Genomic DNA, 12,248 nt, shown 5'->3' on the forward strand with positions numbered 1-12,248 from the left:
GTTAACACAATGGCCGAGTCGAGTGGGGCAGGCAGTGGAGGCTTCAGAAGTTAGACTAGGTCAATGCGATTTCAGAAGTGTGAGCAGATGTGCAACCTGACAGCTGCGTTTGTTCGCTTCAGTGCTGCCTTTAGTGCTGGGCAGATAGATGGCTTCTCAGTGGTTCATGGTTTCCTCTGCTACCTTGATCTAGTTGCTCTGTAAAATGGGTCTTCTCAGGATGGCTGGGAAGACTATTCCATATGAAAGTGACCGTAGATTGCTTTGCCAAGTATCATGAGTAATATTAAGAGAGGCAGCTGGGTGTTGTGGTGAGGACCACAGATTCCAGAACCAGACTGTCTAAGTCCTAGCCCCACTACTTCCTGGCTGTGTGACCCTGGGTAAGTTACTTAACCTCTCTGTGCCTCAGTTCTAGAGAAAGTGGATAACAGTGATACTTACTACATAGGGTTTTCATGATGGTCAAATGAGTTAATATTTGTAAAGGACTTAGAACAGTCCCTGCCACCTAGAAAGAGCTCTGTAAATGTGTACCAAATAAATAATAAACATGAATTATATGTCCTAACAAAGTGCTTTACAGGCAGCATCTGATTCGTCCCAACAGCCCTGTGAGGTAGATATTTTTATTACGAAGGCTAATATGAGATAATGCTATTCATAATTCCATTGACTGAAATCCAGGAGAAATGCAGGCTCTTCATGCAGACTTCTTCCCAAACACCTGCACCCCTCAAGCCTGTCGTCTGCTGTGTTTGGGTAGACAGTCAAGCCAGGATTTCTGGAGGGCCGCCTCTAAAACGCCAGCGCCTTTACATTCCCCTCATCCTGCTGACACTTAGAGGAACTGGCATGAAGCAGGATGTAATCACCCAGCAGGAGGTCAGCCAGGAAGCTGAGGTCGTTTACTGGGTCACCTCCTGACCTTTACAAGGGAGCAAAGAGAGCTGGAGAGGGCCCAGGGTGGGTGGGGACTAATCTCTGAAGTCCCTCCACGTGCGGGTCTCATCCTCCCAGCTTGCTTACAGAATTTTACATCCAAAGACCTGCTCGTCTGGCCCAAACCTCTCATTTATAAACACGAAGGTGAGAACCTGGAAGGGTGAAGGGACTTACCCAGAGTCATCCCGCTATTTAGAAACAGAGCCAGAAGCACCCCCTCAACCCCCGACCCCATCCCGCCCCGAAGAGCATGTGCACTGTGTCCGTGGACCTGGCTGCTGGCGGTTACTAGTCCGGGCGCTGGGCCAGGCACATTCAGGACATCGTCACTTTCATCCTCCCAGCAGCCCTTCTTAGGTGGATATTATGATCCTCATTTTACGGATGAGATAATCAGGTTCTGCAGCTTATCAAGATCCCACGGGTAGAACGTGGCAGGGCTGAGATTTAAACATAGATCTGCCTAATGCCAAAACCCGCAGATAAAATTCACATTTTAGTTTTTCTCTTGGAAGCAGATAATAAAATTGAACCAGCCTTCAAGGGCCAGTGTTGACCCTCTGTCCTCTAGTTAGAGCAGTTTCGCTTTTAAACTCTCCTCACTCAGGGGTTCACCCCCGTTCCACCCCAGGACCCAGGCATGCAGTCACAGATCGGAGTGGCCTCTAGCTATGACACAGTGACACCAGCACCATTGTAAATAAACCCCTGGGACGTAGCTGGGTCCTGGCAGTGACACTGAACCATGAACCCTGACCTGAAATTGTGCAAAGCTGGCTTTCAGATTGCGCAAGATTGTAATTCTTATGGTTTTCCCTACTGAATTCTAAACGATGATCATAGGGGAATTGAGTGCCTTTCCTTGCATCTTTCAGGGAACACTGGGTCTTGTCAAAGCGTAGAAGAAGACTGTTTATCTGGAACGCATTGGATGGTCAGGAATCTTCTAGCTCATGGACCTGCAAGGCTGTCCTTATGCAAGGATTTTCACACTAGCTAAGGGGCTCCAAAAGCACTGAGAGACCCTTCGGAAGAGAGTGTTGGTGCTTCTTTGAGCTTCCTGCCCTCTGAGCGTCCTTGCACCATGAACTGAATGGATTTCAGTAAGAACTCCAAGAAAAGGAAAAAAAAAAAAAAACTGTGGAGGAATTTCCAGACAGAGGAGGATCCTAGGCTCAAATCGGTCACCTAGGGCAGCTGAAGCAGGGAAAAGACCTTGACCCAGGAGAGCCTGACGTGTGCTCTGCAGGCGAGCGAGGGGGGTGCAGCAGGAGAAGCAGAGCAACACCTCAGGCCTCGTGGCCCCGCCCTTTCTTTATGCCAGGCTGCAGGGATACCGCCAGAGCCCTCTCGTGGTTTCCCACGGTTTCACCTTTTAGAAACATTGCAAGCACTTCATTAAGGGGCTAATGGGATACAGGACTTGGACAGTCACCTTGCAGAGAGCTGGAAGAATTTGTTCTCCGTCAGATGTATCAGGTACAAGTCGTTTGCCAACGTACCAACCACGTATTATTGTGATGTTCGCTTTTCGTGAATACTGGATTTCCTCTGTTAGCAAGAACATCTGTCTCTGTAACTAAGAAAAATCATCGCTTCTACATCTGGCTCAAGATGGCCCCAAACCCAGCAGCCACCCAGCAGGAGCAGGGGATCTTGGGGCAGGGGTGTCCTCCAGAGTCATGTTTCGAAATAGTCATGCTAATCATTCCCAAAGCTCCATGCTCAGAAACAGACACCAGTGCAGGAGGCCGAGGACTTTATGAAGCCAGAGAAGGTCATCTGGACAGCAGAACTTTCCCAGGCCTCCCAGTGCCATTCACACGCTGGTCTCTTAGCTGAAGTTCAGTAGGTGGATTTTGTAGTTTCCCCATAAATTCCTTGGGCCTAGGCTTGGGGGGTTCAAGATCTCACGATCATCTTTTACTCCGTCTCCCTGCTCTGTTACTATCAACCCGGGTGCCCTGAGATCCCAGGGGTTATTTGTGTGGCATGGTTGAACTCTACTGGGACTGTCTAGTCTCCCTGGGGCAGGAGGAAATCCGTGGGGAAGAAAAGGAGAGGTGAGAAATGCTGACTTGCCCATGAAGTAGGAAAGTAAAGAAAACTCCAGGGTTTTTCTTTCTTTTTTTAATTTTTCATTTCATTTTTATTTATTTATTTATTTTTGGCTGCATTGAGTCTTCGTTGCTGCACGTGGACTTTCTCTAGTTGCAGCGAGCAGGGTCTACTCTTCGTTGCGGTGCACAGGCTTCTCATTGAGGTGGCTTCTCGTTGCGGAGCGCAGGCTCTAGGCGCATGGGCTTCAGTAGTTGCAGCACGCGGGCTCAGTAGTTGTGGCGCGTGGGCTCAGTAGTTGTGACACACAGGCTTAGTTGCTCTGCGGCATGTGGGATCTTCCCGGACCAGGGATGGAACCCGTGTCCCCTGCATTGATTGGCAGGCGGATTCTTAAACACTGCACCACCAGGGAAGTCCCCAACTCCACGGTTTTTCAAATCAACATTCAATTCTATATTTCTTATCACCAAAAGCTGTAGTAATTTGGAGTTGACATAGGCCTCAGAGGGAGAGCTTGCACAGTTTCTAATTTAGCACTCTGTGCTGATGCTGAACCCACAGAGCCCAGCTCTGTCACAGTGGCAGTCGGCCACCTCTCGTCACAAACAGGCGGTAGGAAACTCTCTCCGCAGCTCAGATCCGAAGATGGGTGTAGAGCCTCGGGGCGCTCCACGGGCAAGGATGAGATATCCACGCACCTTCTCGTAGCTTGCATTGCCCTCTGGCCAGAGGGTCCCCAAGCAGGGCCTCATCCAGGAGGACGTGGGTGACAAATGCAACTTGCTTCAGAAAATCGCAGCGATACTTGGTTTCTATGGGACTCCAGGATCCCGAGTGAATCCTCTGGGGGTCGCTCTGAGCCTCAGAAACGCAGTCTCCACTGGATTTTACCCCCCTGAGTCAGCTTCCTGGAAGGAAGAGACTGGAACTACCATTTATTAAGCACTTAGTACATTTCAGGTCCCGTGCTGGGCACCTGATACACACTACGGGTGTAATCCTCACGTCTTAATGGTGGGCGTTATCAGTGGGGAAATGGACATTAAGAGCGTGCAGTTCTTACCAAGAGTCTCACTGATTCCTGACCTCAAGGAATGCAAAGGTCATTCACGTGTGTGGTCCCTCTGGCTTCCCCTAGAATGAGCTCCTGAAATCAGAGAGAGAGAGAGAGAGGCAGGGAGCCACGGTGCCTTTTATGACCTTATCTCAGAAATTACACACCGTCCCTTTTGTCATTTTCTATTCATTAGAAGCAAGTCCCTAAGCACAACCCACACTCAGAGGGTAGAAGATTAGCCTCCACCTTTTAAAGGGAGGAGTGTCCAAAAATTTGTGGACGTATTTTAAAACCATCACAGTCGCTGTTTCCCAAACACCTGAGCGTACAGGTGACCTGTAAGTCATATTTTCCATCCTGGCTCCCAAGGCGGAGATCTGTAAGAGCCGGGACCATGTCTTGTTCACTGTTGTCGCCTTAGAACGAAGCACAGGGCCTGGCACGTAGTAGTTTCTCAAATAGTTGAGACACATGAGTTCTTAATAAAAGTCTGAAACAGGTAGATTGTATTAATTATGATGATAATGAGTCTAATGATATTTAGGCAGACTGGAACCGATCCAGGTTCACCCACTAACCAGCCAGCGGAGTGATCTCGTACAAGTTGTTTTGACTAGAAGGCCTCCGGGTTTAGAAGGACGATCTCTACAGTCCGTCTGTACTCTGACTGGCTCGGATAAAGGGGTATGCACAAGAGAAGGTTCTGTGGCCTCTGCAGACCACACAAGCGCGGGGCATTCCTGGCAGTGGAGCCGTCAGTGCTTCCTGACCCAGGTTCCTCTTCTCTTTGCAGATTGCCCTGCTCCCCAACAGCGCTGCGGACCTGGGCAAGTACATCACTGGTGACAAGGTGCTGGCCTCAAATGCCTACATTCCAGGACCTCCTGGCCTGCCTGGGGGCCAGGGCCCCCCCGGTGAGTACAAAGAAGAGAGTGAAAGCAAATAGCATCAAAGGGTGATAGGCTCACCAGCCAGGGCCTGCCGAGAGCTCACGTTTAGTGGGGAGTGGGACAGAGTTTTTAGCTCCCATGGATGGGAGCAGAAGCCGGGGTCCAGGGAGTCCCATGCCCGTGTGCCAAGAGGGCCTCGGGGAATTGGGTCAAGCCTGAGAAACCCTTCTAACCAATGGTAATCAGGGAGAAAAAAGTCATTGTCCTGGGTTTGGACAAGATTCATAAAGATCATCTTAAGTTACAGAGAAACAAAATGAAAACTATTTTTAACACTAACATATATGAACGTAGGATGGCGTAATGAACTCCTGTGGGCTCATCACCCGGTGCTAAGAACTTACGGCCAGCCTCATTGCCACTCTTCCCCAATCCTGTCTCCTCCTTCCCCTGTTGTTTGTGAACACACTTACATTGATATTTATTTTGATATCTATCTCTGTGTTTTCCTTTAAAAGTCAATCTCATTGAGATACAATTCTATACAATAAAATGTACACACTTAAGATACAGTTGGACGAGTTTTGACAGATGCATACACCCTATATCAAGCACTTACTAACCACCACCCTATATCTGGTCTACATCAAGGTGTAGAACATTTCCATCATCCCAGAAAGTTCCCTTGTGCCCTTGGCAATCTACATCCTCAGCTCTAGGCAGTCACTGACCTGCTTTCTATTGCTGCAGTTCTGTCTGTTCTAGAACTTCATAGAAAGGAATCTATTCCTTCTGTCTGGCTTCCTCCGCATACTGTTTTGGAGATTCACCCTTGTTACTCTGAAGAAAATCCCAAATACCCTATCATTCCGTCAGGCAATACGCAATGAGAACTTTAAAAAATAGCAACAGGATGTTTTCTGTTTTATTATGAGTCCCTCCATAGATAGATCAGTACTTCTTTTTTTCACACCAGTGAAGGAAATGATATTAGTGTTAACAAATGACTCTAAGACATGGATGTCTTATCCCTCATGCTCATCGCTTAGCAGTGTGCTAGGTGTGAATGACCTCCTGACATTCTAATGGGGATGACAAGACACATAAAGTGAAAGCAAATAGAATAAAACACTACCTGCCTGCCCCCAAGTAAAGTATGCAGGTACTTCCTGCTGTGGAAGCTTAAAGAAGAGAGAGATCACTGTAGCCTGCAGTGGTCAGGGGACTTGGGCTTTGAGTTGGACCTGGAAGAACATGAAAGGTAGGATTGGTCCAAGCACAAAGGACACGAGCAGATTTTAGGCTGGAAGTTCAGCAAAAATGAAGGCTCAGAGTGCTTCCCAAACTATGTTTTCTTCTCCACTTACATCTTCATCTCCTGGTTTCCATCAAAACCCAGGTGGCCTGGGTCTCAGTCTGTACGGAGACCAAGAACTGGTCCAGGACTTTGGTTTCTCCTCTTGTTCACTCTTTTGGCCTCTGGGTCATGGTTGAGTTTTCTCCAGCAGATGCCCCACACAGGCAGCCTCTTGCTGCTTCTGAGTAGACTTGGGTCTCTCCTTACAAACTGATTGTTTGCACAGTGTTCTCCATCCTTCTCTGAGAGAATGTTCTCGCTCTGCTTCCCTGGAGGAAGTTCATCCCCCCAGGCCAGCCTACCTGTCACTTCAACAAGGACAAAGTAGGAACAGGGGAGCCATTGGCTTCTTTCTTCTTCTTTTCTTTTTTTTTAGCATCTTTATTGGAGTATAATTTCTTTACAATGTTGTGTTAGTTTCTGCTGTATAACAAAGTGAATCAGCTATACATATACATATATCCCCATATTCCCTCCCTCTTGCGTCTCCCTCCCACCCTCCCTATCCCACCCCTCTAGGTGGTCACAGAGCACAGAGCTGATCTCCCTGTGCTATGCGGCTGCTTCCCACTAGCTATCTATTTTACATTTGGTAGTGTATATAAGTCCCTGCCACTCTCTCACTTAGTGAATGACTTGCTGGCTTTCCTTTCTGGTTCTGCCGTCCGGTTTCTAGCATGGTTTGAGCTGCCCAGGGTCCTTGCTGGAGCAGGGAGTGACTGAGGACTAGCTTTGGCAATGGGCTATGCCCTTGCTTTCTCCTCCAATCCTTATTCCTTCTCTCTCCTTACTTCTAGCATCATAGTTTGTGATGCCCTCAATTGAGATGTGTTAGGGCACCTAGAGAGATAATAAGATTTCTCTTTCCCTTAACTAAAATTCCAGTCCTGGAGTCTGTGATGAATCACAGCCTGGGCCACCGATACAGGAAGCTCTACTAGGCTGGAATCCTTTGGCTTTGGTGTTGAGGGAGTGCCTACTGTTCTGTGGCCCCCACTGTTCCTTTATAAGGTGCTGACGTTTGTACATCAGAGCCCCGCAGTTTAAAGGCACTTGACGTAGTGATCTCTGAAGTACACTGACTGTGTAAATGAAGGTGAGATATTACCTCTGGCCTGTCCTTGTGCTATCAAAGGTGAAATATTTAGTTATAAGAGGGATCTGGTCCCCTTCCCAGATGAACACTTTTAGGATGTACCTGGAACCAGCATTGAGAGTAGGGGGTGAGAGACATACTGGGATGGAACATTGACTGCCTTTTATGTTGGCTTAATTATTTTGTGAGCTAGAAAAGACGTCCCCAAACATGACGAGTTTGAAGTCTTTGTTTTGTTTTGTTTTTTGGTGCCTGAAAGCCATTCCATCCTATCACTGTGCTCTGCCGATTGTAGGAGCCGCGTACGATCAAGAAGTAATTACTATATGCGTTTGAAAGAGAGGAATCATTGTAGCACTAAGGAATACATCGCTGAGGAATAATTACAGCACAGCAATCAGCCCAGCCTCTTCATTGCAGTCGTTTGACATGACACATTTACTAAGCAGCCTTCTCTGTACCTGGGCCTCTCTGAGGGTGTGCTGACGATTAAGATATAACCCATGCCCTCATAAAGTTGACAGGCTAAAATGGGTTAAAACACAATATCCTTCCCTATGCAAAAGAATGAAGTTAGACTCTTGCTTTACACCATATACAAAATGGATTAAAGACCTAAATGTAAGACCTGAAACTATAAAACTCCTAGGAGAAAACATAGGCAAAAACTTTTCATGACGTTAGATTTGGCAGTGATTTCTTGGATATGACACCAAAAGCACAGATGATGAAAGCAAAAAGAGACCTGAAATTCCCTCATCTGTTCAGGCAAGCTGTCTTTTCCTCTAGCACCTTTAGCATACGTTGTGATTTTAAAGTCCCTGTATGGTAACCTTAACATCTGGGTCGCCGCTAAGTCTGATTCTGTTGATTGCTCTGCCTCTTGAATGGGGGCTCTTTAATTGGGGAGGGGGTTGGTTTTTGTGTGGTTTTTGGTTTTTTATAATGTGCCTCAAAATTTTGGACTGAATGCCAGATACCATTCGGAGAGGAACAGTAGAGACTGGGGGACAAAGTAATTACTCCTGGAGATGGGTATCCAGGCTGCTAGCAAGAAGAACTGGGTCAGTCTAATGAATAACTGAGCCAGGTTTGAGTGTGTTCTCACTGTCTCTACCTCTAGTGTTCCACAGTCTTCAAGTTTTCAAATTCCTCCGATGGTAGGATACTGTTACTCTATGTTTAGTGGGGGCCTAGGGTGCCGGTGGGTTTTTCTCAGCGGTTCTCAGCTTTCAGCAGCCCCTGCACACCTGTGCCACTCTGAGCTCCTCTCTCCACGTTCTTGCTGTTCTCCAGTGGGAGACTGCTGTGACTTACTACTCCGAGGTAGAGCTGTGGAGGTCAAGGATTTTTCAGTTCTCCTGGTCCAGCTGCAGCCCTAAGCATGACCTGGGCATCCAGGCATTAGGGTAAGGTCTTCTCCCCACCTGTGGCAGCCCAACTCTGGCTTGTATCCGTGGCAGATCTTGAGCCGGAGAGTTTGCTGCCCCTGCTGTAATAGTAATTGCCATCCCCCTGGGTCCTGCAGGAGATTTGCTGCCCCACGTCAGTGGCTTGAGGCTTTTGCCCCAAACGGTTGAAAGTAGGAAGGTTACACAGTAAGACTTGTTCAGAAATAATATCCATATAGAAGTGTGAAGAACAGGTGAGGGATGAACAAGACCGATGGGAAACAGGGACTAGCTGTGAGGCAAGAGTTGAAGCAAATAAAAGGAAGGGCTAACACAGATTTCTATTTTCGTGCCTCAGCGTGTGAGGTGCTGCACCAAGTGGTGTGTACGTGTATCTAAAGTCTCATTTAATGCTCAGAACTGCTCTGTAAGGTAGATTTTTATGAGCCCTGCTTTACAGATGAGGAAGTAAGGTTCAGAGAGGTCAAGCAGCTTGTCCAAGATTTAGAGGCAGGTCCCCCTGCTGCTGCAACCTGGACACTCACCACTCCCCAGCTGCATTAACCACCGCCCTGCGGTGATGGGGGCATGCAGAGGAGCAGATCGTTGTGAGTCGTTAAAGAAGTGAAGTGCACAGAACTGGTCACTGATTGGATGAGGAGCTTGTGGAAACAGGGAAATCTATAGGAAGACTCTCAAGTTTCTGGCTTGAGTGGGTCCATGAAAAGAATGGGGAAGTCTGAGTCACATTGCTGTACACCTGAAACTAACACAACATTGTAAACCAACTGTATTTCAATAAACATTTTAAAAAAGAATAGGGAGGTCAATTTCTGGTCATGTTAATTTCAGACTGCCTATGGGACATCTCAGTGGAGAGGTCGGAAGGCGAAGGTCAGAGTGGGAAGAGAAGTGGTTGAATGGGGCTCCTGGACTCTCTTGTCACTCAGCCAGAGCCCTTGTCCTCCTCGCGGGCTGTGGACTAATGAGGTGTTCTTTGATTGCAGGCTCACCAGGACCAAAGGGGAGCCCAGGCTTCCCAGGTATTCCAGGTCCCCCCGGGCAGCCCGGCCCGCGGGGCTCAATGGGACCCATGGGACCGTCTCCTGATCTGTCCCACATTAAGCAAGGCCGGAGGGGCCCTGTGGTCAGTATTTCATCAGAGCTCCCATCTGTAGTTGGGGAAAGCGTGTTGCTTCTGTTAAACTAGGTCCCTTTGTCTTGTAGGGTCCACCAGGTGCCCCAGGAAGAGATGGTTCTAAGGTAAGTCTTCTGAGTGGTCCTTACAAGCCTTAGGTTTCTCAGTTTCCACCTGCTGTGCAGGCATCATGTAAAGCTCAAGCATAGTTTGTTGTCCCCATTTTGCATGTGGCAAAGTTGAGACACAGATATACTTTTTGTCCCCAAAGCTGGGAGGAAAATCTAAAAAGCCATTTTCTTAAAATACGGAACAACCGTAATAACAAAAACAGCCACCAAAACCGCTTCTAAGAAAAATTACCCCTATAAATGTTAAAACAAGCCTCCTTGTTGTCATGGTAGCGTGGGTTTTTCTCGTTAGCCGGTGTTACTTGTGGGGCTGTTTTGTGTGTGTTCCCATTTCTTTGTGGTGTTTAAGTCAAGAACAGGAGAAGTTCCATTCTGTGCAAGTGGGTGGTTCCACTCTGAGGGCTGCCTGCCACTTGCCTCATACAGAAGTCAGTGTGAGTTACTTTAGAAGCTTCTAAGTTATTCCACACACTGCCTGGAAACACCAGCTTTCCTCCTGTCAGATCTGGTTGGAAAATATACAGCCTCGGGGGAAATCAAAATGAGAGGCCCTTGACTCAGAGCAGCTCGGTTCAAACCAGCGATCCCAAGTGGGCAGCTTCAAGCTTGACGTTTGTTTCCCGTAGGAAATATTTTCTGTTTTGTGCAGGGAGATGGTAGTGGCGGGGGTCTAAATAGAGACTGGGGTGGTGGCATCCGTGTTGTCCAGAAAGCTAACCCTGACCCTTCTGTTCTTAGGGGGAAAGAGGAGCGCCTGGCCCCCGAGGGTCTCCAGTAAGTAGCACCGCCTGTCCTGCTTCCCCAGTGCAATGTGCTCAGGGCTCCAGCTCTGATGCACCTGTAAGTTGGTCTTATGGGCAACAGTCAGCCCCTTCCAGCTGTCGCTCAGCTTGCCCACAGAGAACTCCGTGGTTAGAAGAAGAATCACAGAAGCCTTTAGCAGCTGGTTGGGTTTTACTTTTGAAAATTCATTTCCTATTGTTGTTTCTTTTATCATAGCTAATCTTTACTTGGAATGTCTTCTCTTAAGATTCAAAACCCCAGTATGTCATGAGTCTGTTTCCAGGTGTGTCTTACAACATCTGAAGGAGCTAGAAAAGGAATCTACGGGGTTAAGTCATAACTCTGAACGTTTAAGAATTTAGCCACCACTAGAACCCTAGCAGGTTGGATGACCACCCCCTCCAGAAAGCTCAGACATGCACGGCTACTCAGGACCATTGAGACAAAATTAGCTGGATTTGATGTATAGTGTCTGGGAGATTAAAACTGAAAATTAATCGTATCCAAAAGCACAGATGATTCAAGCAACCCCATTGCTTGTGAAGAAGTCAGTGTCACTTCTGAAGAAAGACAAAGATCCTTGACCTTAGAGGTAGGAGGTCTGAGTTGCTGTCTCCACTCTTCCACCTGTTAGCTCTCTGACCACGGCCGTGTCACTTCGCATCCCTCTCTGGGTGTCCATCCCCTCATGTGTGCAATGCAGGTGGCATCTGAACTGCCACGCCTCAGGTGATCATCCACTGATGTCAGAATGCTCTCCGTACAACACTGAGCGCTTTGCAGAGTTGCGTTAAGCTGCTGTCCTGCTGCTTGCTACAGTGGTGGCTTCAAAGCAGGGGTTGTGGAGGCTGATGAAGATTGAAGCCCAGAACACGCATGTTCACACGTTATGTTCCCATGTTCCACACAGCACTTCATAGAAATTAAGGCTTAGTAAATAGTTTATAATGACAAAAGGTGTTCAGTCAGTAGAAGAATTAGGAAGCCTTCGTTTGGACCTTTCCTGGTCAATGAGGAATGGACGCCTTTACCATATACTGAACTTCGTTTAAATTGCAGTTACAGCCAACCATCCTTATAGACATTTTAATAATTCCATTTTTTAAAAGATAACGTTTAAAAATGTGTTACGCTACATGCCCTGTACATGCATGAACTCATTAAACCCTCACTTATGAAACCCTACAGAGTTAGGACTATTATTATCCCCGTTTTATGGATGGGAAACAGAAACGCAAATCAGTTAAGTAACTTGCCCAGGGCAACACGGCTAGTAAGTGGCAGAGCTGAGGTTCAAACACAACAGAACCCCAGCCTCTTAACCACTACTCTCTGCCTCCGTAAGTGTCTTCCAGGGTTCTTTGGAAAGTAACCTAGGAGGGTTATGCTCATATTCTGT

General features: G+C 47.5%; 1 protein-coding gene and 1 long non-coding RNA gene across 5 annotated transcripts in view; one reads left to right on the top strand and one right to left on the bottom strand.

The window, feature by feature from the left end:
• CCBE1 (collagen and calcium binding EGF domains 1) overlaps positions 1 to 12,248 on the top strand; it is a 244,194-nt gene that overhangs the window by 227,460 nt on the left and 4,486 nt on the right. For all 4 annotated transcript variants that reach the window (XR_014251940.1, XM_082417972.1, XM_082417973.1 and 1 more), the window contains 4 exons: positions 4,857 to 4,977; positions 9,805 to 9,944; positions 10,025 to 10,060; positions 10,805 to 10,840. Coding sequence is in view for 3 of the 4 variants with exons in the window: in XM_082417972.1 (XP_082274098.1) it covers positions 4,857 to 4,977; positions 9,805 to 9,944; positions 10,025 to 10,060; positions 10,805 to 10,840 (333 nt within the window). In the remaining variant the exon portion in view is untranslated. The remainder of the gene's footprint in view (positions 1 to 4,856; positions 4,978 to 9,804; positions 9,945 to 10,024; positions 10,061 to 10,804; positions 10,841 to 12,248) is intronic.
• LOC309639984 overlaps positions 1 to 12,248 on the bottom strand; it is a 92,428-nt gene that overhangs the window by 10,444 nt on the left and 69,736 nt on the right. The gene's annotated exons all lie outside the window — the stretch shown is intronic.

Source organism: Balaenoptera physalus (assembly GCF_965194825.1).
Source record: "Balaenoptera physalus genome assembly, chromosome: 12".
Classification (NCBI taxonomy): domain Eukaryota; kingdom Metazoa; phylum Chordata; class Mammalia; order Artiodactyla; family Balaenopteridae; genus Balaenoptera; species Balaenoptera physalus.